Source organism: Tauraco erythrolophus, chromosome 6 (genome assembly GCF_009769465.1).
Source record: "Tauraco erythrolophus isolate bTauEry1 chromosome 6, bTauEry1.pri, whole genome shotgun sequence".
In the NCBI taxonomy this organism is placed as follows: domain Eukaryota; kingdom Metazoa; phylum Chordata; class Aves; order Musophagiformes; family Musophagidae; genus Tauraco; species Tauraco erythrolophus.
The window spans coordinates 67,925,975-67,951,741 of NC_141470.1; the positions used below are offsets into that span (position 1 = coordinate 67,925,975).

The 25,767-nt window shown below is 47.3% G+C and overlaps 1 protein-coding gene across 2 annotated transcripts; it reads right to left on the bottom strand.

Annotated features, from left to right (window-relative positions):
- Positions 1 to 14,803: 14,803 nt before the first annotated feature.
- On the bottom strand, positions 14,804 to 23,423 carry DACT1 (dishevelled binding antagonist of beta catenin 1). 2 transcript variants are annotated; one of them, XM_086613882.1, is made up of 5 exons: positions 23,394 to 23,423; positions 23,082 to 23,354; positions 20,825 to 20,957; positions 19,044 to 19,199; positions 14,804 to 16,662 (listed from the first exon to the last, which is right to left on the bottom strand). In XM_086613882.1, exons 1-5 carry the CDS (start codon positions 23,421 to 23,423, stop codon positions 14,804 to 14,806), a joined length of 2,451 nt encoding a protein of 816 aa, XP_086470008.1. The 2 variants fall into 2 exon arrangements, with proteins under 2 accessions (XP_086470008.1, XP_086470007.1); XM_086613881.1 differs by having other exon boundaries at positions 23,082 to 23,423.
- Between the last annotated feature and the right edge of the window lie 2,344 nt (positions 23,424 to 25,767).

The following is a 25,767-nucleotide window of genomic DNA, read 5'->3' on the forward strand; positions in this document are numbered from 1 at the left end:
GAATGGGGCTGATCGTCCTCATTTTCCACCAGGGAAAGCAGACGCCAGCACCACTACCTCCTTCCTCAGGATTAACGCCAATCAAACAGCATAAGGAACAAATAGGTGAGCCAAGCAGGAGTCCTCACATCAGTATTCCAGTTATCCAATGTGCATATATATACAGCTAAACACTTAATAGATTCAGTAACTTCAAAGCACCACATTACCTGGCTGAATTAACCCCTACTTCCACCCTATTAGAGGATGCTTAAGAGAATAAGAAGCTTTCAGTCATGTTCAGCAATACGATTTTCATGCACACTGGGGTAGACCGCACAGAAATCCAGCAAGAAAATGATGTGCACATTTTTTTCAGTTTCTGAAAAGACTTTGCTGATGGGCCAGTGTCATTCTGCAGGTTCCTATAACATCAAATACCCTTCTGGCCCTTCAAGCACCTGTGAATTACGGTTAAATAAGCTCTAGTAGCTTGTTCCTTGACATTAACTATGGCATTGTGTTGATATATGAAGAGTCGACTCACGTTGTGTTGCTCAGCATTTACCCTCTGCCAGCCGGGAGCATGCTTGGATAATTCTGTCTAAGTAGTTACAAAAACAGCAGAACTCGGGAGAAAAGGCTCCTGCAAAATTTGGCACCATTCCAGTTCACCAGCTAAACGCTTCCATCTGATATTCAAAACAGGCAGGTGGAAAATTATCCAGAGACACACCATCATGTTCTGCCTGAACAAACGCAAGAGGGACTAAAATACCACTTTGGACAGTAAGTCAATTTAAATCTAAGTGTTTTCCCATCGATCTTCTAGTTTTTCTGGAAGATGCACAGGCTGTTTTGCTGTGGAAGAGACCTGTGTGTCTGAGGGCTTGGAGAAGGGTGTTAATTTATGTTTTCCTCCTCACTCAGTAGGACTCAAAGGGACTCCAGCTTGTTTCACCATGCCAGCCTGTCGTTCTATTCCACCAGGCCTCCAATGCAAATAAAATCACCCAGTGGGTTTGTAAGGTCTGCTCGCAACGGTGTTATAATTAATTACCCACAGCAGCCATGATGATGCTAAGCAGAGCGTGCTCAGAACTTCATCTCACCTGACATCCAACGCTAATCCCCAAGGTCAACTTCTCTCACAATGAGATGGGTTTTGCTCTTGCATAACAGGAGACACATCAGATGTAGTTCTTACATGGTACGAGCTCCACACTCAATACGCTACCAACCTCACAGGTTGCAAAGAGTCAGCAACCACGTCAGTGCTTCTGACATTGCAATGTCCATTAGAAAGACGTATTACGCTTTCTTATAAACAAACAGGCTTTGGTACAAGGAGCTGTATTTCAGTTACTTAAGCCCTAATGCCAGGCTTGGTCTGTTTCAGAAGCAAGATCTTACAGCACTCACACAGTATGTTATCCTTGCTTTTCAGTAGCCATCGCTAAGAATCACTATGTCACTGTGAAAAAATGCACTCAATTATCCTACGTTGTTATTACTTAATCTGCGTTTCAAAAAAAAAGCTTTAGACTGAGAAGATGTTAGATAAAGGCTAAGTATTGCAGATAAAGGCATTGCTTCACTGAGTACATGCTGTAAAAACATGAGCTGTGGTTGCACATATTTAAATGAAGCAGGCTCCTCTCAGCGCGTTCCCATATTGGCAGGACCACAGCCGCAACAGGCTGCTTGCACAAGAAGGTGGTTGGAGAGCTAAAAGCAAAACGCAGAGCTAGGCTAGGGAAGGAGAGAAAGCTCTGCAAAGACTTCCGTAACACTTGGCAGTGAATCTCCTCCCCGGTGCGTGGAGACTGGGTCTGCACTAAGGTCTGTCCAGGCACCACAGATATAATGAAGCTGCATATAGCACCACTGGAGGTGATAGTCCAGCCTGAGGCTTTCTCAAATGGAAAAAGGAGCTATGTTCAGAAGAGCATGGCCGCCAGATTCTCATTCTCTACACAGTCACCGGTGAGAGGTAGCAGGACTCTTACTTTGGATACCCATGTTTGGATTACAGCTGCAACCCTGTGCCAGTGCTGTGTACTTTAATGGTCCCAGAAAATGGGTCTGGCGCGCTGAATTGACGACAAATTGATTGAAACCAGATGTTGTGAAAAATGCCTTTTCCAAGTTCAATGGCACATGAATGGTCTTAGCATGCCCCCGGATAATCTGACTTCTGTGACCCAGTCTGCTGCAATAAACTAATTGGGAGGATAATATTTTGTCTCTGCATTGTGAACTCCTTGGGGTAAGGAGCTTTTTAATTGCATACACAGCCCATGACCCGGTAGGCTCTAAATCTCTCTGGATGATGTGCAAACTTACAGCAGGACCTCGGCTGAACACTCCGAGCTCATGTTACTGTCTGGATTAGCAAAACTTCAGACTATTAAATCGTCTGTATTCTTCAGGCATTGCTGAGAGTTTGGTTTCCCCACTGAGCTAAGCTCTTTTTTGGTGTAGTCAAAAGAAGACAAACAATACACCACAGGTACAAAAGCGCAGAAGTAAAAGCAGCATCAAGCTGTTGTTTGGCCAAGCCAGCAGAAGCACTATGGCAATATTGGCTTTGTAGGAGAGCGGAGATTGCCAGAGCCTGCATGCTCAGCCTCATCACTTTCCAGACCTCATCATAACAGGTATATTTACACTGGCTCCACCTAATTAACACACCCTGCCAGACCCAACCTTGCACTCTTCAGCTGCACATGCAGAGCAAGACCCCAATTTGGTCGGCTTGTACTCCCCAAGGCAGATAAAAATGACCTCAAAAGCCAAGCTTGATTCACGGACTGCTATTAGATGGTCCCTGGGAGGATGACTGATTGATCCAGTTTACCTTCGGCACTGCAAGGCATTTAACATCAGGCTGGGAGAAGCACAGCTTTGTAGTTGCTCTTCTAATGGGCTTCAAGACAGCACTATTTGTTTAGGAGCATGATAAGACCTTTCAGACCACTGGATCCCAGGGCAAGGCTCTGAAAGTCTATCACAGCACACGCAGTTGCAGCACTAAATATGCTCTGCGGAGTATTACCAAGAAAACCTGTTCCTCTTATATTTCCCTGTCAAAATCACAAAAAGCCCAACAAATCCTTGCATTCAGCTCACATCTGCCTCAAAAACTGGGGGAAGAAGCCTGCAGCTGAGGTATGGAAGAGAAAAGGTTGAGAGCAGACTCTCCTGGTGACTAATGCAGCCGAGATAAACATCTAGATGCTCGCTAAAACATACAGTATCACACGCAGATTAAAGGCTCCTTCCAAGATTTTGCAAGCAGCCAGTGACTCCTACCCAGCCATCTGCCCAAAAAGGGCCTCTGACTTGTCAACCAATCCATTTCCCGCCAGTGCCACGGGCTGGGTGATACCGATCTCTGCTGCGTTTTGTTATGAGAGCTTTGATGTACGAGTCTCCGCCGCAGCGGCAGCCCCCTTTAGGGAACAAAGCCGTGGTCTAGCCAGGCTCTTCACCAGTTGTCCAGGTATTAGGTTCTTTTTCCCAGCTTCGGGGCAACCCTATCGCTAACCTTTTCCTATGACCTTTTGCAGGGAACCTTCTGCTCGTGGCCATCTGCGTCTTCCCTTCTTTTCTTTTAAGGCATTCACCTGAGCGTTTGTAGCAAGCAATTACACACACACTCTGGTTTGCATCAGTCACAAAAGCTGTAAGCCTCCAATTAACCACCTCATGCCTTTTAATGACACAACGCTAAACGAGGAAGGGAATTAGAGGAAACATCCTCAGAAGTGGTTTGCAGCAGGACAGAGCAGTCTTTATTATTGTTTATATTAGGGTAGCACCTAGGAAACTCAGCTAGAGGCTGTGAAAACAAATAGAGAACTTGGGGAATTAATTTAATATGGAGAATTTATAGTCTATAGGACAAGACGGAGTGGGTGGATGAGGTGTAGTGTAATGAGGAGAACACAATGATTCTCTAAGGATCAGAATAACCTGCCAGCATCCTTCACTCGTCGCTGCCAAGCTCCTGTATCCTCCCTCCTTGACACTACTTTAAGAGTGTGAATGCTGGTAGAAGGCTCAATAGCAGACGAGTGCTTCTTATGACTCCCCAAAGGCCCATGTGGCAAAGCACAGGGGAACACGTTGTCTCCATCTTCAAAAGATAGCTGAAGATACTGCACCTGCTCAGAAGGTTTCAGGCAAAACAGCATTTCAGAGGAATTCACCAATTCAGCAAAATCTCAACAAGGTGAGTCAATTTTGCCCAGGTTCCCATGAAACTCGCATAGGGCTCCAAACATCAGAAACCTGCTGAGTTTCCTGCCTGGTCACCCATCTGGTTCCTCCACCGTTCAGGTTTCCAGGGCCCTGGGGCTGCCTGCTGCCAAATAGGCTGCTTCGCAAGAGGGGATTTCACTGCTCCCGTATTTCTCAGTTCAGGGTGTCCCAGATGTTAGACCATCTCAGGGATGAAACACACGAACATCCACAGATGGAGAGCCCATGAAACCCAGCCGACAGGCTCAGCGCTCCAGCTCTCGAGACAACCCACACTGCAAGCAGGTCCACTATTTCCTTTTGCAAAATTTTTATCTGGTTGTGTTTTGCTCCACTTCAAAGGGAATTCAGCTTAATTTCATCAAAACTAAACTTCTTCCCAAAACTGAATCATTTTTTCAAACCTATTCCTAGCAGACACCCTCACAGGGCAGCTCTAGCCACTTTGCTCTCAACAGCAGCTTCTGCACCTCCGTCCTGTTTTCAGGTCAGAGGCAGAGCGCTGTATATCCCACCAGAAACACTGTGAGGATCTACAAATCAGTCAGATCTAAATTGCCTGATCTGGAAGGTAGAGGATACAAACAAAGGATTACAGTCCCACAAGCTCCCCAAGGGAGAACGAGGTAAAATCTCCAATTTTTCCATCAGCTTCTAATGAAAATACTTGATCTGCTGGAGGACTACACACCTGATGTTGTGAGTGACTGCAGTGTCATGGGCTGACCCCAGGGCCCAGACCAGTTCATCAGACTCACAAAGGAAATGGGAGGAAAAGGAAGAGTTTCACTTGGAAAAATCACTGCTTAAATGAAATTTGCTAGAAAATACAGCAAAAGAGGACAGATTTTGGAAAGATTGAGATAAGGCAATATCAGAACAAAAGGGACTGAAGGATACTTAAAGCATATGAGAGGTTTCTTGTTCTGCTTCGTGTAACACAGGACATTTCTCTCTGCTCATGGACCAAGAGACAGCAGTAGCTGCTGTGCACAGACACCTTTGCTTGCCCTGCTCAGTCACCAGTAGGGCTCCACTGGGTGCCTAATTTTATCTGTGCTATGAGAAACATGTTTCCAGAAGTCTGTGTCGTTCCCAAACACATACCTGCAACGTGTCGAGCAAGCACCGAGGCTCCTCCTTGGGATGCAGCCAGGCGTGCTGTGAAAGCTGAGAGCTCCCGAGCACACTGTGGGGATGTTCTCCTGGGAAACATCTGTGGGAGACATTGACACCAGCTGCAGAGTTACGTGGGGCTTGAGCAACAAACCACTGTCAAGACCTGCTTATTAGGATGTTTACCCACAAAATTGGTCTTTTCATCAGTGCACCGTAAGTGGTTTGTGAAAGCAGCCCTGACCACCAAGAAAACAGTCTCCCAGAATCAATCAACAGGAACAAGAGTAGAACTAGCAGCCAGAGGGATCAGTTTCTAGCACAAGGACCAGCCACTTTTTCCTCAGCTTCACAGCTCCCATTTGACCATTGTCCTAACCCCTCTAATTGTAGATCAGTAAATTGTTTGGGGTTTTAGATAATACCAATGAGGATCCTTTGGCAGGACAAAAGGCCTTTTGTTTTCTTCCCCCATGCAAAAGCATCAACTGTGTTATGCAGTAAGTGTGGTGCTTTATTATTTTCCTTCTTTTGCTGTCTTTCCTGTCCATATCATGATGGTTGTGTTGAGAAGATAACAAAGAGGGGACGCGAACCAGAAAGGAAACACAGCTCTGCACTCATCTTTTTTTCCATATATGAAATTCATTGCTTATTTCATCTTTTTGTAATGGATCCACAAAGTTCACTTAGACCAAAGACATAAGTGCTCTGCTCAGAAGTCATGAGGAACACCCTCACAGTTGGGTGACTTCAGATGAGAGTCAACAGTACAGAGGACAAAAGTTAAACAATCCTGGTTTAGGGGCAAAGAGGAGGGGAGAGAGGAAGGCTCAGAGCACCCACATTACTGTGCACGTGAGCTCAAGTGACCTACCAGGGTGACAGTGACTATCTGTAACAGGCCCAGGGGAAGACACATGCTCTCAATCAAAAGTCAATGGCTCAGCATCAAAGGCTTTCTCAGGGCTACAACTGTCCTTCAAGGACAGCAAGTCTTACTGTAGATCAACACAGGAAAAAGAAAGCAGTGGGGACCACAGTTGACATCACTATCTCCATGGCAGAACTAAAGGCAAGGAGAGGAAGGGAAAAGAAAGGGAGCTTATCGTTTAACAGTAATAATAAAGATTTCTAAATGTGCTTCCTCCTCTCCCTGCAGGAGCATCTTCACTCTAAGCACTGATGAGCTTCAAGTGGATTGAGTCAAATCCAAACCTCCCACTCCTGTTACCCCTGTCAGAAAAATATCTTGAGGTAGCTGTGGATTGTGCAGATACAGGGTTTCTTCAAGGTGTCCTCCACAGTGTGGAAGAGAGCGGTGTGTTGCCTCAATGTATTGTTCCATGCAAGCCTCTCAGATGACATCTGCGAAAAATGGACATGTTGCAGATGAGAAGGGGATAGTTTCCCTTCCTTTCAAGCAACTGAACATCAAGGAAAACACTATCGTGAGGTGTTTGACAGGAGAAACAAGCCAGAACTTCAGTTTCATTCAGCACTTGTGCTTTAATGCCAAGCCACAATTTATTTCATTAAGAAGAAAAAAAGCTGTAAAGGAAACACTTACCAGGATGAACGTGCTGCCTGCTGTGGCCTGGAGGCGTGAAGGTGGCTTAAGCAACAGCAGAGATCAGGATATCCAGGTCCATAGTCAACACTGCCCTTGACCTCGTTGGCCACCGGGTGAGGTGGCTGTCCGCGTGACGCAGCCAGGTGTTCCTCCTGCGGTTGGTGCTATGGCCTTTGCAAGCTGCTCCAACAGGATTTACAGACTGCTTTCTTACCTAACCTGATGGATTTCCTCTCCCACTCCTTTCCCAGCCCTTGCCCTGCACTGGGAGATACAGAGCACGATGCACCATTGAGGACTGACCTTATGTCTAGAAAGAAAAGGCCATCACTGTGATTTTACCTTCCAAGGCTCTGGATTTTCAGCAAACTCCTACTCTTTCCTGAGTTCACCTTCCCAAGAGAAGAGCAACTTCAGGAAACGGTGTCAGTCAAGAGTCCAGGAAAGAAAAGTGTAATGCGATATAAGTCTAACCCGCACAAACGCTGGGAACATCTCCTTTTACAGTGGGCCCTTCCAAAAGGAAACCATGCTGCTGTAAATAATGTGTCTGGGAAGAGAAGACAAACTTTTAACCCTTCACTTGCCTCTGCTGTTTGCTCAGTCAAACTGCAGCTTTCCTTGAAGCTGAGCAGTCACCCTCTCTATGCTTCCTAGCTCTGTTCTCCAGCGCTGCATAGCCCAGAGATCCCATTGTTTGCTAATCCCACTGCCTGAAACTAGGACTGAAGTAAAATTAGCCAGGCACATGAATGGACGGTGCTCCAGGCCCTACAGGTTTGGTGTCTGTGCCTGGCCCTCCCTGCCTGCATCGTTCTCCCAGCTCCACCTGGACATCCAAGGGAAGGGAGCGCATGTAGAAAGGGTCCTCCTGTCTCTTCCCAAGTGCCATTCCCAGGACTTATACATTCACTCGAAGTGTTTTTAGTTCAGTGTCCTCAAATACTCTTTGAGCCACGTGGTCTAGCAGAAGGTGTCCCTGCCCATGGCAGGGGAGTTGGAACTAGATGATCTTTAAGGTCCCTTCCAACCCAAACCATTCCATGATTCTATGAAATACAACAATTAAAAAATGCATCTCTTCCTTTAAAAGCAAACTTCTTTCTATTACTGCTTAAACCATGGGCTCAAGGCATTACTTCTCTCAAATTCAGATTAACAGTTTGAATCAAGTTTCACCATACAGGGTCTGGCTCTTAAGGGAGAGCAGGGAATCCTTCCAACAGTAGCCAAAAGAAGTCACTGGGACAACTTGCACAAATAGACATAGGACGCTTGCAAAGACAAGCTTAGAGACCTTGATCCATCAGCCTTCCTGAGCGTGCGCTGAACTCACCCCAACTGCAAAGTACTCAAAGCATGCACTGAAATGCTTCGCTGAGTAAGAATGGCCATCATCACATGCTTAAACACTTACTGCATGAGCACTTCAGAGATTAAGATTGATCAGGTCCTTCTCCTCCCTTGTACCCCATGCCTCCCCTCCTCCTCAGAAAATCTCATTTCTGAAAACACAAGGCTCACAGAGGGACGCAGGGAATATGTTTTTCAACAGGTTGCAAGTTTTCCAGCTTCCTGCCCTTAACCACAGAAGACTTGAACCGTTTTTTGGGAGAAAACACTTAATTTGCTTACAAAGCCATTACATCATGAGGTCAGAGTTTAAATCACATAGATTTTCCTTCAGTATTGTCATAAAAATCTTAGTTCCCAGGACTTTCAAGTCCAACTCATTTAAGAAGAACAAAAGCCAGATTTTCAGAGCTTGGCTCAGTGAAATCAGGTTATTAATGTTAATATACTTTATTGATCTTAAAGGAATACAGCATGGAAACAAAGGCCATTAATTGAGAGAGAGGCTCTGTTTACATTAATAAGTCATTCAGCACAAAAGGAACAGATCCAAACTGAGGTCCTCAGAAGTACAACATATGCAGTTCATAGATTTAATCTGGTCCCCAAAGTCTTTTGGACCAAACTCATCCACATTTTTTGGCTGGAGGCTATTCTAGGGAGCCATCACTGCCTCAGACCCCCATGTCCCTGTCCAGGTAGAAGCACATTTGCTGTGCCTCTGGAGTGGACCATCTGGGTTAACGTTCCAAGGGCATCTAACCAATGTGGACCAAAACGCCTCTGCTGTCCAAACCAACACACAGCAAGTGAAGATTACCACAGGATCCGTTTCCAGACTGCTCTGTTGCTCCAAATGGAAGCACGAGCATAGACAGTCACGGGGAGAGAAAAACTCTCCAAGGACAGGGAAAGCCCAAGGCAGAGTGCAGTAGATGCCCAATGCTCTGTCACTAGGACGGTTCATTCTGGTCATCAACTTTCCCTACAGTTTAGAAGCAACTGTAGGATGTAAAATTGCTGCCCAACAGTGACTCCCACAGCAGGTTACTATACGGACTATGTCCATAACGGCGTTTGCATTACAGGGGGACGATGTTCACCATGACAGAGGACATCGGCACAGACTGCTCATGTGAAAGGGTGGATGAAATTATTCTGCCACAACAAGAGTGACCAGAAACACACATCCATAGTTTGAATAAACACATGCCACCATCAGCCAAGCGTGCAAAGTGAACTTCTTTGCAAAGCAACTCAAAACTCGTCTTCAGCAGCAGTTGGGAGGACAAGAGACTAATAAAGAGTGAGGAAATTCAATTGCATAGACAACACCCATCAGCTACAGCAAGATCACAGGAATATGGGAAATGGTCTGCTAGGTCAGCGTGATGGTGCATCTCCTCCAGCTAACAATGCTTCGACAGTGGCATTAAAAGAAAAATCTTCAGCGGGAGCACACAAGCCTCACCACTATTTGCAGTCCATTCACCTCACATTCTTCCTAGCATCCACAGTCATTGACTGGAGATGGTAGAGCACACATCCTTCCCTACCTTCTCTAAACCCTTTGAACTTGCTGACATTATATCTGCCTCACTATTTCCTGTGGTGGCAAATCCTCTGCCTTTTAAAAAGCACTTTCATTTTTCCCTTTTAAATGGATCTCCGACTTGTTTCCATATGTCTCCCCTCATTCCAGCATTGTGGGATTTTTTTAAACCCCAGAGCTATTGTTTCTCACCACAGTGCTCCGTGTTTAGTTAGAGAAAAAACATCACACCATGCAAGGAGCCTCAGCAGAATTCCTCGGAGGTTTAGAGAAATTCAGGAAAAAAACAAGTCTGAAAGATAGACCTGGGGTTTATGAGTTGTCTCCACTGGTCTGCAGTCTCAGTGTCCTCTCTGCATCGTGCACAGGACATCACAAAGAGTTCAGAATGGTTCGGTTTTCTGTGCTAGTGTCTCAGTTGTATGTATTATTGTTGGCCACTCCAAAGGCACACGCTAAATGCTGAAGTTAGCTATTAAATACGTCCTTAGCTATTTCAGCTTCCTCAAAATGTTCATCTCCCTGTTCCCTCCTGTGAGAAAAATCACATGCTGAAGGAAAACCGTGCCCGGCATGGTGAGTCATCTGCGATCACAGCTAACAAAAGCCTTTGCTGCCCTTTGTGGCAGAAAGAGATGAAGGTCCCTCAGGGGTGGCTTTGCTGGCTGCCACCTGAGGCGAGCCTGACCTTTCCCAGAGCCAACAAACAGATTTGGGATTAGGGAAGGCACAGGACTCTGTTCCGGGGAATCTGTTGTCAGTCTTTATCCAGGATGAACCCCAAGCCAGAAGAAAACTGGAAAACTTGTAAGGGATGGACAGATTCCTTCTGAAGCCCCAGGACAGGGAAAGCTGCAAAGAGCTGGGACCTACTGGCTCTCTGCAAGCAAGGGTTGTGCTATGGAAGGCCAAAAACAGACCTGGGGGACAGGAGCTTATCACTTGTCCCATTAAGGCTCTTGTAGCACTTGGCCAGATGGTTAAAGCACCTCAGCAACTGGCAGTGCTGATAGCAGCCTGGATCATTTAAAGAGTACTGGAAGAAAGGAGGCAGAGTCCCTCAAACGGCCCTGTAAGCCCAATCCAACTTACTGAGCTAGGCATCAGACTGAAACACCCCCTCTTTCAGCCTCTCCTGGAAAAACAGAGGAATCAGGATCAGACCACTCCATTTATGGGGCTCTCCATCGCCACCTTTATTCAGACCCAGCTGTCCAAATCCTCGCACCACATCGAATTCCCCACGACAAGCACAATATCCACAACAAGGGTCCCACACAGTTGGGCTGTCCGGGCGCGATGCCGGGGCCTCTCTCTGCCCCCATGCACACCAGACACAGCTCGCTTTGCCATCTGCTGACCCGCAGCTGATGGCTGGGGTTGGGGAGCAGAAGACAGACCCAAAAAGCCTGCTGGAAGGCAGGCAGCCCAGCGACACGCTCATCCCTTTCAGATGACAGCACCCCAGAGGTGTGCAGCGACACTATATAACCTAAATCCAAAGGAATCCAGCTGAAAGGGTCCGCTCTTATTCTTTATGTTAAGCATATGCTTCCGTACTTTCCTGTACTCGGTTATATATGGAGCACGGGGGTAGCTAATCCCAAAGCTTCCTGCCACAACCTGCCCCCACCTTGAAACAGGCCCCAGTGCCACGGAGAGAAATGTTCCCACTTCAAACTTCCAAAGACTATACCATAAACACTGGGGATAATTAAAACTTGAACACTATGAAAAATACACTGGCGAGGACTCAAGGCTGTGGAGCTGGAAAGCCAGGTAGCTTAAAGAAGTGCCAGATATTTAACTGGTCTCCAAGATCAGCAGATGTTTTTCAACCTAACGTTGCAAAAACTTCCTTACTCAGATGTGTTTCCTAAATCAGAACCAGAGAGGAGAATGTGTGCTGGGTACTGGGACTATGTCAAGTACTTTTCCAGCACTGCAAGATCTTCTATTTTTTTTAAAAAAGGGGGGGAAAGAGGAATGTAGAGAGAAAAAAAAGAGGCTTGTTTAAAGGATTCTGGATGCTTACCTAAATCGTGTAAGAAAAGGAAAATTCCTTCCCTGAACTGAAAAGACTCGGATGCAATTAAGATGGAGATAGCATCAGCCCATTTCCCCGTCTGGTATTAAGCTATTCAATGGGAGTACTGCAGAATACAGTGGTTGCAGCTGATATAGTCTTAGTGATATTTAGGTGGTCATTTTCCTTTTTTTTTTCTTTCTTTTTTTTATACTCAGTTATCTCAAAAGAAACTATTCAGCAGCTCACTTTCGAAAACCAGCCTCCCTCACCTGGTACGAGACAATCTGCTATAGCGCTGCAACTAAAAACCCATCATCTCAAAGCCACTGGTCGGTTTGTGTTCCCACCAGCCGCTCCTCTATAGCCAGAGAGACAGAGCCCGTGTCTGAAGGTCCTCTCTGCTACTCTGCTACACCTTTGAGGGGCTTTACAGGGATTTGCACACGTTTTTCTCACTCAAAAGAGAGATTATGTGGCCTGATTAAGAGATATTGTAGGAAAGAAACCAGCGGCTTCAACAAGCTTCTTGACATTCCCTTTGATATAACACACATCAGTTTTTAACGGGAGTGCGTCAAGCTGCTGCTTAGCCTTAGTAATGCCATGCTTAATAACCAACATTACTTCTCTCCCCTCTCTGCAGTGGCAGCCATTGTCCAGTAATTTCTGAATGAACCTCTGTATCAACATAAAAAATTTTTGTACATATATATATCTATCTATCCACAATCTGCTCTTCCATGTGTGAAGCAATGCAAGAGTTGAGACCTGCTGAGTTACAGCTTTTCCTGTATCACAGGAGATGGAAATGCAAGGACTTTCTGGGTCACTGAGTCCAGAACCTTGTCACTATACTGTGAGATCCCTTACAGAAACTGACACTCCTCTATCAAAAAAAAAAGAAAAAAAAAAAATATGAGAGAGACATTTTATAGGTAGTGATCCACAACACTGCAGATTAAAAAATACAATCTGTCACTTTGAAAAGGTGTTACCACTGTCCCAGAAGCTGCTCCCAAAGACATTTAATTCTGGGTGGATCTCTCCTTCCTACTTTTGCAATGAAGGAAATCTGAGAAAAAAACTGCTCTGCCTTTCAGGTGGGTGACAGCAAGAAGCACACAGAGGAATGACAAAGGAAGGTGTCTGCTCAGCAGATCTTGCTATGGGACAGACAGGCTGCACACGTATCCCTGAAATTCATACCAGTCACAGCATCCACGCCAGCTGTACGTCCACCACTTGATGGATGCCAGAGCAGAAGATGAACCTGCAGAAACCAGCTCATCCTCTGGGCCTGCTCCATCAGACATGCACGCACCATAAACCTCCAGCCTCCCACCACGCAGCTTCAAAGCTGTTCTGCAAAGGGAAGCAGTGCTGTCTATGGTTAGCTCCTTTTTCCTTTGCTGGCAGAGACTCACCTCCAGTCCTATGGGAAGAAAGAGACTGAGACAGAGACCGGTGGGTGACACAGTTGTCACCTCTTTCCATAACCTTCGTCAGGGTTGTGATACAGTCGGTTACCACACCTAAAGAGGGCACCAGGGACAGCAAGTCCAAGCTCTCCTCCACCCAGTCCAGCTCCCAGAGCACACAGCTTTTGGGGCTTCACTTACTGGACATTTCAGAAGGACACCTGTTGTATTACACAGACCTATTAGGTTACACAAACCTACCATCTGCCCCTGTGCTGTACCAACCAAAGTCTGCAAGCACCCTGAGAGCAAGGAGGATTAATGTTACATTTCCATCTGCTCCACAACATGAGCTGCCCATAAGCAACAACCTGAAGATGCCTCTGAGCTCCTAAATCCCACCTTGCCCTTAAAAAAATGCAAGCCATGGGAAGAACAAGAGGAGCCATGACAATCCAGTTCCCTCAAAGCACAAGTCACATCCACAGCAACATTTCAGACTTGCTCCGTTTCCTGCATGGCTAAATGCAGGGAACATTAACAGGTCACATCAAAGAGACATCTAAGCGGTGACAATGCCAACATAAAACCATTCACTGGGTCTGCAGCAATGTAACAAACTTTAAAAAAGTATTAAAACAGACTGTTTATTACAGCATATGATGTGTTATATTAATTTACACAATGATATATATATATAAAAACAGCCATTGATGATGTACAGTAAATTGGACATCAACAGGAATATTAAAACTACTGATACTCATGCACGTGACATGCATATGTGGGTTTTTTTTTTCTTTTTCAAAAGCAGTTTTACACAATATATTGAAGTTACTAAGCCTTGGTCAGCTGCTCCAACAGTCTACTCTCAACACCGCCGTCATCCGCAGCGGGACTCCCAGGAGATCGGAGCAGAGTGCACTCCAGAGAAGGCACTCAACTTAACCTTGGAGACAGATTGAACAGGAGCCCTTTCCTGGTGGGGGAAGGCTGAGGGAGGACAGAGGTGAGTTTGAAGAAGAGAATTGACAAGAAAAGAAAGAAAAACAGGCCAGACTACCAGGAGGAAGAAGTTTAAGATGTGGCAACAGGAGCAGCAGAAAGGGACAAGCAAAAACGTGAAGACCACCCGCACTCCCTCCCCCTTATCCCCTAAAAACTTATGACCTTAAGCTGTCAATATCCTGTATAAGACCCAGAACTGGAAAAACTAGGCAAGGAGGACCCATTCCCAGAAACATTAGCCTTGTTTCAAAGCCTTCTGATACCATGCACTGGAGGCTGTTCACCACTGAAATGGTAGGGTTATGGTTTGTTTTTTTAAGACAAGTATAATCGTCTTTTATTTCCACGTAAAAGGCACTAGTATCCAACCAAGTTCTGAAGACAAGTGACATAATTTACCTTAAGTTTTAAATATTTGTATAAAAAAAAAAAAAAATCTGTGGAAATATGTACACAAAAGCACCTTGCTTCCAAAAGCAGAAGCAGATACATTCCACCAAGTCACCTCACTAGACGGTTGTCATGAGCTTCAGGGAGCCCGACCGAAAGCGAAGGATTTTCTTCTTGAGGTTATGGGAGGCTTTGATTTTGACAAAGGCCTTCGCCGCATTCTCGTGCAACTCCGGCGCCGTGACCGTTTGGATGGGGAGCGTCTGGACAAACTGAGACCAAATAAGGCCCCCGCTCTCATCAGAGTCACTGGTGGTCGTGCTCTCCCCTACGAACTCCACCTCGCTCAGGCTTGACTCGCTGTCTCCAAAGCAGTTCGTCGTGTAGTTGCTCTGCTCGTCCTCGCTCGTGTCCACCACAGTGGAGTGGAACAAGGACTCGCACTCCGCCGAGTACTCCGAGTCACTGGCCACGTAGGCGTAGGGGCTGACGTAGGGCAGGGGGACTTGCGAGTAGACCCCCACGCCCTCCCGCCGGTTCCTCCTTGCCCTCCGTAGGGCCTCCTCGTAGGAAATCTCCGCCGAGGACTTCCACCGGCGGTAGTCGGCCCGCTTATGTTTGGGCTTGGCCACCACGACCTCTCGGCCGTGCCCATGGGATCGGACGGTGGATCTGTGCAGGACAGCCTGCCGGCTCTGGAGGCTCGACTCCGGCTGCGAGCCGCTGCCCCTCTTCCCCCGCGAGGTGGGCTTTTTCAGTTTCTTATTTGTATCCAACTCATCGGGAAAGCGGCACTTCTTGCCGACAGGCTTGGCTTTCTCCCGCAAAGTCTGGGAACCGTTTTCCAGCCCGTTGGCAAGGTGGGGTCTGTGTTTCAGCGCGGAGCTTTTCAAAATCTTGACGTTTCGGGTGCCTTTGTGAAGTTTCACGCTTTGCTGCTGGGCTGGTATGTACTGGGCGTTCACCAGCAACCCATCATCCAGGCTCTGGGAGGAAGAGCCCTCGCTTTTGAAATCCAGCGCGGGCCTCTCCTCGACAGCAGGTGACGAGGAACGAGCCACCTGCGAGCTGCTCTTCAGCAGTATTTTTTTGGGAGGCTGGCTGACCCTGTTCTCTGGCTGCGGCACCACGGGTTTCCCCGGGCTCTCTTTGGGAGACGTGGCAAAGAGCTGGCCGTTCTCCTTGGGGACGTCCCCTGCCACGGCCACCGCGTTGCGGTTGAGCTCCAGAGGTGCCGGTTTGATGCCCCGCGGCAGGTGTTTGCTCTGGAGTTCACTCGCCGCGCCGGGTGGGAAAGCCGCTGGTAAAGGTGCCTTCCTACTCTCCAGCTGCTCGCCAGCAGGCTCCCTCAGCCTCTGCTTTAATGGGGAGGATGCCACGTGGTCCAGGGCGGTGGTCCCACCAGAAGGCAAGCACGCTTGCTTGGAGCTCTTCAGGTTCACGACGTTACCATGAGCCACCACCCCTGCAGGCTGCCTGACGCACATGCTTCCATGCCTCAAGATCCCTTTGGTGGGATCGGCATTGAGACTCGTCCTGGGTTTGTTAGTCCTTACCGCGTGAGTCTTTTTCTGAACCAGGCTTAAGATGTAACCGTCTATCCTCTTGCTGGTGGAAGGGCACGGTGCCGGCCAGGAGCTTTGCGCCACAAAGGTGGTGGCCGATTTTCCCGAGTCCGTTTCCGATCCGGTGCAAACGTCGCTAATGTCGCAACCAAGCCTCTCCTCTTCTCGCTGGGGGTTTTCAGTGACGGGGAGAAGAAACATGGGACTCTGCACAGCTACTGCATGGAGTGGGCTGGGGTACCGGTAGACATCGTTCCCGTTTTTAGACACCAAATCGCACTGGTACTTTGGATGGACATCTGCAACGACATCGAGGGAATTTGAGTGCGGTGTGGACAAAGAGCGACAGACAGAGCCTGCGGTCTGGTCCTCATGCTGGCCTTCCTTATTATAGTCCATCCAGCCTATGAGATCTGAAAGGCATTTTGGAAGAGTTTAGACAGCCTGCCGGGACAGTTCTGCTACGTTTTTCACGTGCCACCAAGGACTCTGGTCCCATCTACCTATAGGATGTAACGTTTATCCAACAGCAGCACTGCTCAAACAGTGGAAACCTTGCAACCAGGGATGCCGTTTAAGTGATATAAAAGCAGCACTGTTCTTCTGTGGGTTGCTTTATAACTGCATTTATGTAGGATTCACCCCAATATGACTATGCGGTTAATAAAATAAAAATCACAGCCCTAAGGAGAACATCTGCTTTGGTCTCAAACCTGTGCTTAGGTTGCTAAGAGCTTCCTGTCTTACTTCCAAGCCACCCAGAAGTCTGTAAGGGTCTCTTTTGTTAATATGTTACACAGTCACCTATAAAACTCACTGCAGGCCTCAGCACGTACAAATTTTACATTTTACTTTGATAAATCCAAAGGGAAACAAAAAAAATATAGATAGGAGATTAATTAATTGCTTTTGGCTTATTGATAAATTTCACTTCCAGATTTTTTCAAGTATATCTTGGCTCCAAAAAAATCCAGATTTGATTTTATTGTTGTTATTATTTTCATTAGTACTATTATTATAATCCTAATTATTTAATAGTAACGATAATAAAAAAGTAATAATAAATAATACTCTTTTTGAGCGATAAAGGGTTCAAGAACGGGAAACACGCTCATCTTTCCACACAAGTACAAGGAGTGCAGGTCAATCCAGCTGACATCCTAGCCTTGGCTCTGCAAAGAGAGTTCTGTAAGAGAAATCCAGTGCGTTTCAAGGTGCATGAGTCAGATTTAATGGTGAAGGCACTTCCTTAGGAGGTAAGCAACCTTAGGGGCAGGTCTTCAATCCAAGCACCTGAGATTATTATTTTCTTAAGCTTATGTTGCCCTCATCTTCTTGGGTAGGGGGACAAGCTAAATGTAAGGGTACAGTCTAAATGATCCTTACAGATCACTGTCAGTCCTGTTTTCTACCCTTGGGCTAGAAACTTCAGCCAGGGTACTCAAATTTGAAAGCTCAGTGCTCATCACTTATCTAAAGCTTATTTCAAAAGAGCTCTCATATACTTTGATGAAATTAGCTGATAGAGACGATGTTACTGTGTGGGCAGGAGAGGAAGAAGAAGGAAGTTGGAAGCAGGAAATTCCTCCAGATTACTTCACAGTTTTCCCACATTTCCTAAATTCTATGTCGGAGTCAGGAAATATTACCAAAAAGACTTCTTTGAAGCATGCCAGTTTGTGAAATTCCAGCTCTAAAAAGTGAGACACCATGATCAATGAGAGTTTTAGGTTTTTGTGGTGTATACAGAAAAAACCCCACCAATACAATCTGCTGGAAATCCTTGTGTATGTTTTCCTTTTTATGTATGGCTGAAGAAGATCATGTATACCTTACAACAGGGAGCGTTAAATTACCTCAAGCTGCTCAAAGGCTAACTTAGAGGACTTCTCAGCATCTCAGAATGAATGTACCCCAGGCTGCATTTTCCCACTTCAGAGTTAGAAGAAGGCGAATTATTTTGTTCTTGATTCACAACAAATCACTATAAGTTAACCTTAAGAGCAGAATGGAAACTGGAAACGCTATGGTTAGAAGCATTCTCCACAACCCAGCACGAACTGAGGCTTTCCAATGAGTATGTCTGCAACCAATAACACTTGATCACAAAAGTCCTACTGAAGTGCCCTTTCTGGACAAGAGCCAAAGGATTCCCATTTAACCATCTCACAAATTAAGGCCTGCACCTTCAGCCTAGTGTCAAAGGAAATTCAACGGCTCTCTGCCAAAGAGACAACATTCTTTCTCCCTGTTCATGATGCCTACTTGTCCATACTACATGAATGCAGGACACACCTCCCTCAGCATGGTCGGGTTGAGGCCCATCAGAACTGACAAAATGACTGCTACAAACAGATGGGTGTGCACCCTGACCTCCTAAAACCTGTAGCTAGCTCCTTGCTCTGTCACTTGAACACGGACATGGCTGTTGAGGTCTCTTTCATTATTGCTATTGAGTAAAAATGTTTTTCTGAAGGAAACCATGAGAAATTAGCCGACTAAAGTGCTTATGTGTACAGGTACCACTGCCCTCTACTGGGTAGAGTAGCTGTCATATTTTCACGTTATTTTCATGTGGTTAGAGTGACATATTCACATGTCGGGCTGGACTAGTGGAGGGCAAACAGTCCTGCCTCGTGACCCATGTACGTGATAGGCACTGGAATCTTTTCAGAGCACAGTAAGTCAAATGAAAGGAAGAAGGGTTACTCCAACCCAGATACTCCTGAGGCAGTAATTCCAAAGTGAAAGCCACCTCCTGGAGTACGATGTATTCGACCTGCTTTTACTATACCTGCAGATTTAGGGCGTCCATCTGAGATATTCAGTGTTGCCTCCAAAGGGCTGCAAAAGCAAGTGCTAGAATGGCAACTGGATAAACACTCACTGAAGACAGAGTTAGATGAATTGGAGAGCGATCCAGAAGCTCCATCACTCAGCTCATAAAACCCTATAAAAATAAGAGTTTGGATTTATATTAGTTATGTCTACACAAAGTTACCATTTGTGTCCCTAGAAAGGCAGTCAAGCTCATGTTTATGTTGGCTTACTCTATTGCAATTAGTTACGAGACTTCATTGAGTCACCCAAAAACCAGTGCATAATTTAGTCATATCCTTGTTGCTATGAAGGATTCCGCTTAAAAGTAAAGCACTTAAAAGTTAAAAAGCAGAATTTTACTTAGCATATGAAATTTTGAATTTTTTCTTAACCTTTAAAGGGGTCGGGGGTTTAACCTTTACAGGGGTTTTCAGATTTTTGCAAGAAGGATCCAGGCTGTGTTTGACAGCCCGCTTATTTAATAGTGTATTATACTTCCAAGACAGACTCTTCAGTTATCACTTGACTACAAAATCTTTACCAAATGTTGGGCCCAATGCTATCCATTATTTTCCTCAAAGTTCTGGAAATAAATATAATATTTGTGGATGACATGAAAGAAGGAAAGTGGTATATAATGTGCAGACATAGAAAATTTAATTCCTGGTAAATTGGGACTACTCAAGAAAAATATGACACACCATAATCAAAATCTAACATTTAAGAATAAAGAATGCAGGGCATGTCTGCAGACTGGGGATGCATCCTGGAAAACAATAATCCTAAAAAGGACTTAGTCAGCGTGGAAAAGCAGCTCAATCAAGCTTAATGATATGGCAAAAAAAGCTAATGAGATAGTTGGATGTACAAAGAGACTAATGAACAGCAGTAGAGAAATTACTTCAGCAGTCTCTACAGCACTGGTAAGAAAGACATTGGAACAGTACGCCTAGTCCTTGACTCCAGTATGCTTTGGAAAAAAAAGCTGAAAATTGGAAAGTGGCCATAAAGCTATTTAAAAGCTTGGAAAAATGCCTTAAAACAAATGACTTAATGAACTTGACCTGTTTAGCTCATCAAAAAAAAGTCAGGAATTATACCGTAGAGCACCTCCAAGAGGAAAAAAAAGCAGGGTGCTAGAAAAGACCTTAGTCTATGGGAGAAAAGCATATAAAAAAATCAGTGCTGGAACAAGTCAAATTCAGATTAGCCATTAGCAATGGTTTTAACAATTGCAGTTTGGCGGATTCTCCACTTTTTAGGGTTTTCAGAACAAGTTTAGATGCCTCTAGGAAAGGTTCCCCATAGTTAAATACCACTTACTGGCTTCAACACAGTTAGAATGGGACGAAATTCAATACATTGGGGACCAAATTGTTTGATTCAGTGTTCCCTTCTGGCTGTAAGATCAATTTTGACATCCTCCTCCTGCTGGTGGTGCTTCCTTTCACCATTTTTCCTGCAGCCTGCTTCCTAATATGCAGTAGAATTAGAATGTTTTGAACTAATTCGTGTGCGACCTTGAAAAAAAAAAAAAATGCCCCACACACTAAAAATCTAATTAAGCTTGAAATGCTTCTCTGAATATGTTGTCTACAAACAGCGACCTTTCCAGTGGTAGGTGAACTTTGCTAGTAGGCATTAATTATCAGATGTGAATGTGCTATAGGCATTCACTGTTGCAGTACTGAAAGCTACAGCCAGTTTAATTCCAGGTACCAAGAAAGGCTCCGTTTTGCTGAATATTGGCCTTACCTGAACTTGGACGACTGTCTGTCTCAAGGTGTTCATCTGTCGTTTTTTCCACGTCCAGGCGGAGATCACTTATTTGCTTATCTAGCTCTTGTAACTGATTTAAAAGGCCAGCATCCCTCCTCCTCAAGCAGTTCTGGAAAGCAAGAAGACAAACAATATCAGCTCCTTCAGTGGGGCAGGCATGAAGGTGCTCCAAAGACAATCGACCTTCTCCATCCCAGCATCATGGAAATACCTTGTCAATTCTTTTATTAAAAAAAAAAACAAACCCAAAACAGAACAAAGCCCTGAAATTCTAGATAGATGCTCTGGACAAATACTTAACTGAAAAATTAATGCAGACCCTTCATTCCAGCCTCTTCCAGCCAGTTCTACACAAGGAGCACGGTCCAAAATTTAGGAAGACCAACACACTACATTGGCAAAGAGCTCCTTTGCAGGACCACAGCTGTAACAACAAAGCTATACTGCATGATACGGTCAAACCAGACCTGTGCACGTGAAACAGGCTACTTTGGGGAAAGGACAGCTTTGCCAGAGTAATAAGGGACGTTCACCACCACCACAGTGATGTTAGTCAAAGACCACATCTGTTCACACAACGGGATGAAACAGCTCTGCCAACAAGTGCCTGTAGTGTGGGAACCGCCTTGTTCTGCTGCACATTATGAGCTTATAGTCTGCCATATAGACAGCAAGATTCCCCGGGCTGGGATCACGGCCCTTTTATTAGTTTTGCAGTGCAGCAGGAAGGAAGAGTAATTCTTCCTCTTCTGCCATTATAATTGTACAAAATTGCTGTGGGATGAATTTTAAGGCTATTTATGAAGGTAATTTGATGGCATAAAATAAGCAATAAGAAATTATTTTGTAAGGCACTCATTAACCCACGGTCAACGCAATCAGTTTCCCTGTGTGTATTATAATGTTGCTTATCCATCATCTGCTCGGCTTCATACCCTCTAATTGTTCCAGACTTAGGGAAAGCCGGGGAGGCAGGAGGAAGGTTTACCTGGGTTTTTTCAAGCGCATCATTTGCTCGGTGCCCTGATACACCCATGGCAAAGAGTTTTGACGCTCATAACTGGACTAGTTCTAAACTCATTAAATCCAGGACAACCTTTCCCCTGGGGTGTGCCAGTCCCGGGGCAAAGGGAAAGCGAACGCTAATAGTATTAGCGAGGCTCTTTGAAGACGATCTGGCGTTTTGACACCACGGAGAACCAAAAGGGGCGATCCTAAGTCTTCTCCCACATTTCTGAGGGGAGCCTGAAGCCGGCAGAGGTGATGGGCTCCAGTGGTAACTCACTGCGCCATCTACTGCCACCAGTGTCCCCCCTCCCCCAGCGAACACCGCGTCTGCTTCCAATCTGCAATGTCAAGTGCACAAATTAAAGTGCCGCCACAAATCCCCGGGTTTTTTGGGGTGGTTTGTCTTTTTTTTTTTTTTTTTTTTGAGTAATGATTCCCCGGTCCTTCGCTACGGCTCTTTGGCAGCCAGCCCCTTGTCAGCAGCAAAATCAATCATTTTTATCTTTTAAAGAAGGAGCTAGTCCTAAATTGACTGCAGCAAAAGGCTAACAAGAAAAAAAAAAATAGGAAAGGGGAAAAAAACAAAGAGGGTTGGGGAAAAGAAGAAATCAGGCAAATAAATCACGCAGTCCAACTTCTCCCCGGGTGAAAGCAAATGCTGAGCGGTGCACAAAGACCGCCAGGCACAGCTGTACGCTATTTTCATTGAAAAATGATCCGCCGCTTCATGCCGCCCTCCATCTCTTCCCACACCAGCTACAAAACGCGTCCTTCGACAAAAGCATCCCTTATTTTAAGGGGCCTGATCCTGCCCGTGCCGGAACCCCCGTTACCTCCTGTCGGGGTTGCGACCCAGGAGCTCGCTCCCAACTTCCATTCAAGGCAACGGCAGCGCCTCTCTTGCCTTGAATGGAAGTCGGACCGCCGGCCCGGCTCTGCGAACCGACGGGGAACCGCGCGGCCACCAGCGAAAACGCCGCTAAAAGCCGGCCGCCACCGACTCCTCACCGCTTCGCCCAAACCCACGGGGAGCCGGAGCCCGGTCCCCGGCGGACGCCGCTCCCCGCCGCCCCACCTGCGCGCCCGGCCGGGCGGCTGGGACGCTGCGCCGGCGTGACAGCGGCGCGGGCACGCACCCCGCGGGGGACCGCCGCCGCCCCCGGCCCCTTCCTCGCCACACGTCCGCATCCCCGGCACCCCCAGCCGCTCCCCGCATCCCGCTCACCAGCTGCCTCCGCAGGAGGAGGATGTTCTCCTCCAGGAACTTCTCCTCCAGGCTGCGCGGCGGCTGCCCCTCGCCCGCCGGCTCCCCGCGCCCGCCCTGCGCCCCGGGCACCGCGCCCGCCGGCCGGCGCAGCAAGAGGCTCTTCACCAGCAGCTCCTGCCGCTGCCTCAGGTACTCCAGCTCGCCCAGTCCGGCCAGCGTGGCCTCCAGCCGCTCCCGGGTGCGCTGCCGCTCCGCCTCCGCTTCGCCCTTCTCCCGCCAGCGCGCATCGGGCTCCCGCGGCCCCCCCGCCTGCCCCGGCCCCGCCGCGGCGGCGGCGGCTGCCGCGGGGCTCGCCTTCATCGCAGGGGAGGGGGCGGCCGGCGCTGACAGGCCCTGCCCGCGGGGGGCCAAGCGCCGCCGAGCGCCGCGCTGCCGCCGCCGCCGCCGCCGCCGGTCGCGAATGGGCCGTGGGGCGCCCGGCTCCCTCCCCGGCTGCCGCCGCCCCGCGCCCGCCCACCGCCGCCCCGCGCCCGCCTCCCCTCCCCTCCCCTCCCGCCCGCCTTCCCTCCCCGCCCGGCGGCGGCTGCACGCCCGCGGTTGCCTTCCTCCTCCTTCTCCTCCTCCTCCTCCCATCTTCTCCCCGCGCCGGGCCTGGCGGGGTGCGGGAAGGTGGGGTGCGTGGGGGTGATGCCCACTGACCTCTCCAAAAACTCCGGCGATGACCTCCGGAGCCGCGCACGGCGTAGTCACGGGCCATCGGCAGCACGTTGTGAGGCCGGGTAGCTTCTGCAGCCCGGCACATCCGAAACAGGAGCATCTTCCAGTACCTAAAGGGGCTACAAGAAAGCTGGAGAGGGACTTTTGACAAGGGTGTGTAGTGATAGGACAAGGGGAAATGGCTTTTAACTGAAAGAGGGGAGATTTAGATGAGATCTAAGGAAGAAATTTTTTACAATGAGAGTGGCGAAACACTGGAACAGGTTGCCCAGAGAAGTTGTAGATGCCCCATCCCTGGAAGTGTTCAAGGCCAGGTTGAATGAGGCTTTGAGCAACCTGGTCTAGTGGAAAGTGTCCCTGCCCATGGCAGGGGGATTGGAACTAGTTGATCTTGAAGGTCTCTTCCAACACTAACCATTCTATGAGTCTATGATAAATGATGCGTCTGGGGACAAAACATCCTGGCATGAAGGCATGAGGGTGTAAGGAGATGGTAGGAAAAGACGGGAAGCAAAGGAGAACATGGCAGTCATCGCACCAGGGTGCTGACCACAGCATAGGCACAAGGATCAAAGCACTAGCAAGGTGTTGCTTCAAAGCCCGTTTGAGTCAACTAGCCAAAAAAACCCATAATGAAGTGAACTTCATAACAGCATGTGGACTAATTGCAGCAAGAGATCTGCAATTAGGTTTTCAATGAGCAAGCGGTGGAAAGAGGAGGGGGGGGAAATGCAGATGCCAAAGAAAAAAGAAACATGTCAGTATCAAAATAGACCAAAAACTGAGTTCCAGACTTGTTCTGGGGGTTGGGAGAACGAAAGAGGAAGAAGAAAGCATTGAGGGAGCCCTTCACAATATGGGGTTTGTTTGGAAAGATGTGAGCCCGCCGTACAGCGGCTCTCATGGACATTATGACCATAATGAAATGCTCTTTCCCCTTCTCCCTCTGTTCCTCAGAAGTTTGTTTGTGGTACTGAAAGGTCTCAGCTGAAATACATCTCCCCGCTCCCTTGCCATTTGCAGTAGACAATATAGTGCGGTGTGCCGTACACCTACTTTATCCCTTGTAGGTGTTGGTCCTTGTTCTGATAGCCTGCAGCTGACACAGGTCATTATTTCACAGTCTTTTTTAACCAAAGTAAAGTATTTTCTAAAAAAAGATTCATTTCCCTCCTGCGGCTTATAACCAGCCCTCGGTCCCTCCCAAATGCTGGCCCAAACGTTGGTGAGGCCACACACATCAGCTCAGAGGATGGTCGAAGCTAAAACTGGCTCCGTTTCTTTTTGCTTTTGATCTCTTCCCAGAGCTGGTTCACCACACAGCCATGTCAGCACACCACATCTATGGTGATAGTTCAGTTTGGATGAGGGGTGCCTTTTTGAACCAATTCCCTGGCTCGGTCTGGATTACCGTGCTTCCGTTCACCTCGCAGCGGGGTTGGAGGACTAACGAACTGAGATGATTTGGGGTAAAACAAAAGCAAAAGAAGGGAGCACACTTATCGCGCTCCAGCCACTAATAGATGTTTCAATGGTCATTCGCTCTGTGGGATGAGAACACCCAACTAGCCCAAAGCAAAACCCTTGAAATCCAGCATGGATGGCAGGTCCTCAGTACGGCCTCAGCTTGGTCCACGCCTGTCATGCCGTCCTAGCTGCTGATGCAGAGGTAGGCATGTGTGCCAGCAAAAGGGGGGAAAGCGAGGGGGCACAGGCATAAGCAGGCAGAGAAGACATGGTCACCTCTTTGGGGGAGCAGTGTCACTCCTGCCAGATTGAAGGTACCATGAAATTGCCCCCACAGAGAGAACTCACAAACACTGAAAGGACAAGGGATGCCCCAAGGGCAAAGCATTGACTGATGTTACTAAGCAAAACTGGAAATAAATCCAAGTTTCATACTGGACCACTGTCTCTCTACTCATTTTATCTATATGGACCCATAAAAGGCCTAGAAGTAGGTTCGGCCCCTGCCCCACAATCTATA